This window comes from Nelumbo nucifera, chromosome 4 (genome assembly GCF_055504915.1).
Source record: "Nelumbo nucifera cultivar China Antique chromosome 4, China Antique-T2T, whole genome shotgun sequence".
NCBI lineage: Eukaryota > Viridiplantae > Streptophyta > Magnoliopsida > Proteales > Nelumbonaceae > Nelumbo > Nelumbo nucifera.
The window spans coordinates 56,016,445-56,019,461 of NC_142652.1; the positions used below are offsets into that span (position 1 = coordinate 56,016,445).

Consider the following 3,017-nt stretch of genomic DNA (forward strand, 5'->3'; position numbering starts at 1 on the left):
GGTTCCATTTCAGTAGATCTGGAGAGACGATGAATCATCACTTGAACTTGGTACTAGATGCAGTTCTAAAACTAGAGGATAGATATTTAATCCAACCAAACGGGGCAGAACCACCGTCCAAGATTAGAAATCAATTAACCTTTGGACATACTTTAAGGTAATGAATATGTCAAAGTTTTATATGCTTATGAACTTTATACAACATCTTAGGCATTAGATATTAAAAAAAACTGTTGAAATGGATTACTTGGCAGGATTGTGTTGGGGCAATTGACGACACACATATACCTGTGAAGGTTCCTGCTGCAGATGTAGCTAGATTCCATGGCCATAAGACATACTTGACACAAAATATTCTTGTTGCATGTTCAATCAACTTGCATTTAATGTACATATTACCTGGTTGGGAGGGTGTGGCATCAAATTCCCACATGTTAACTAATGCATTATCAAGAGAACATAAACTATATGTTCTAGCAGGTGATAATACAAGTTCACATAGGTTATATAAATGTTATACAATTAAATTTGGGGGTTTGGTTCTAATCTTTGCTTTTTATATATTCAATTAGGTAAATATTATCTTGTGGATGCCACGTTTTCTCTAAAGCCTGGATTTTTAACACCGTATCATAACACAAGATACCATCTTAAAGAATGGGGCACACACTAACTTGAGAACCCAAGAGAATCGTTCAACCTTCGTCACGCATCACTTAGGAATGCAGTTGAACGAATCTTTGGTGTCCTTAAGAAACGTTTCCCAATCTTGGTCTCTGAACAACATTACCCATTCAGAACTCAAGTGAAGATAGTGTTTGCACGTTGCATATTACATAACCATGTCATGGGGGTGAATCCATATGATCGAATCATGTCTCAATTTGACCAAGAGGAAGGAGATGCAGATTTAGATGCAGATGAATTAGATGATGGGATGGACACCCAAACATCTCAACCATCCCAACGCATCAGTGGAAATGAATAAAGCAGAGAAGGGAACCGATTCAAAGAGGAGATAGCTAACCAAATGTGGGCAGATTACCAAGTGTCTTGGTCTAGGCGTCAGAATTAATTTCAGTGTGTTGTTTTGTTATCTAGGATCTTTGTTGAACTTGTGTTATTAAATGTAGTCCTATATAGAATTTTGATACTATGATCTTCTACATTTGGGTTGATGATTTTAATGGCTTATATTAGTACATTTATTCTGAACTATTGTATTTGGTATCATGATTGCAATTGTTTGATAGCATGTTATGTTGTGTTGGATGTTTGAAATAATTAACCAAACTATGCTTGATTGATTTAAGCCAGCAATGGATTCTATACCTTCTCAAGATGATGTTAGATCCACCAGGCCTAATATGTCTTGGACCATGAACATGGATAACTTGTTAATAGAGACCCTTGTTGAGCAAGCAAACCTTGGAAACAAGGTAGACAAGAGCTTCAAGGCTTTGGCATATGATGCTGCTGTTAGGGCCATAAGCTTAGCATTTAGGGTGGACTGCACTTATAACAACATTACAATCCACTTGAAAACAATCAAGAAAAATTTGAGCACCATTTCAAACATCCTTAACTCGAGTGGTTTCTCTTGGAATGACCTTACAAAGACTATAGATGCAGAGCCTAAAGTATGGGCAGAATACATCCAAGTAAAGTTCAACTAGTGTTCTTTTTTTAGTGTAACAAAGTTGACATACTTGATTATATTATGATATTAATGGAATGATTCATCAAAAAATGATCAGGCACACCCTGAGGCAGGGAAGTTTAGAAGGAAAGCAATCAATAACTACGATCAACTTGCAATAGTTTGTGGTAATGATCAAGTAACTGGGGCTAGAGCTTTTACTGCTAGAGAGGCACTTAGACAGAAGGTAACAACATCAATGACTCCCAATAACATACAAACAATGCATGAGCCAGCCTACGGGGAGTTGGATGAGGGAGAAAATGCTGGTGACTCTACCCTGTAAGCTAGGGTACCAGAAGAGGGTAGCTTTGTTGAAGGAAGGAGCTCATTGGGGAAAATGATGTCATATGCTAGCATTGTTTCTGATGAAGTGCAAACAATAGCTCATAGCATATCTACACTAGAAAATGCAGTTGAGAAGACGATCTCTCTCTTAAAGAAGGACAAAATATTTGATGATGTATACAACCTCAGGGATGAGAACCTAGAATTCCTCATCAAGGCCATAGATTTTCTATCTCAGTTAGAGAGTAGGGCAATAGCATTTTATGCCCTTAGGCCCGAATTAAGGAAAGCGTGGTTGGACATGAAACTTGCATCCGAATACTAGATTGAACTTAGTCTTCTGATTAGACTTTGATAGACACATGAACTGATTGGATATCCATTGCATCATTTTGTTCTTGTCTTTTTGGGATGCATTGGATGTTTGTTTGACATAGTATATAAACATATACACGATAATGGTGATACAAACATATACACGGACATATGGTATTGTGATTGGTTTGTGAATATATCACTATTTAAAGTTTTTTGCAACTTAAAAGATGATATACATATATAGGTTTTTGTGAATTTATGATCTTACTCAGGTTTATTAGCATTGGATTGGTGAAACCAAACATCTTATAGCTTTAATATGATATATTTGCAGGTTCAGCTATAGGTTAGAGATTCATTGGATTTAACCCACTGCACTCTGTGGTTGTTATTCACATCTTGCCATGTTGATGTTTGATTGTGAATTTATGATCTTGCTCATAGGTTTATTAGCATTGGTTCGGTGAAACCAAACATATTGTAGCTTGAGTATGACATATTTGCAGGTTTACTTATAGGAGAAGATGCATTGGATTTAATCCACTACATCCCATGGTTGTTATTCACATCTTGCCATGGTGGTGTTTGATTGTGAATTTATGATCTTGGTCACAGGTTTGGTGAAATATGTATTTACGTCTTTATAGGTATTAATATGGAAAAATACTATGTTGTGTTCAAAGGCCGCTGACTAGGAATCTAATTCATGCGG

General features: G+C 36.5%; 1 protein-coding gene across 1 annotated transcript; it reads left to right on the plus strand.

The window, feature by feature from the left end:
* Window positions 1-1,319: 1,319 nt before the first annotated feature.
* Window positions 1,320-1,985, plus strand: LOC104610167 (uncharacterized protein At2g29880-like). Its single transcript, XM_010276658.1, has 2 exons — window positions 1,320-1,661; window positions 1,758-1,985. Exons 1-2 carry the CDS (start codon window positions 1,320-1,322, stop codon window positions 1,983-1,985), a joined length of 570 nt encoding a protein of 189 aa, XP_010274960.1.
* Window positions 1,986-3,017: the final 1,032 nt, after the last annotated feature.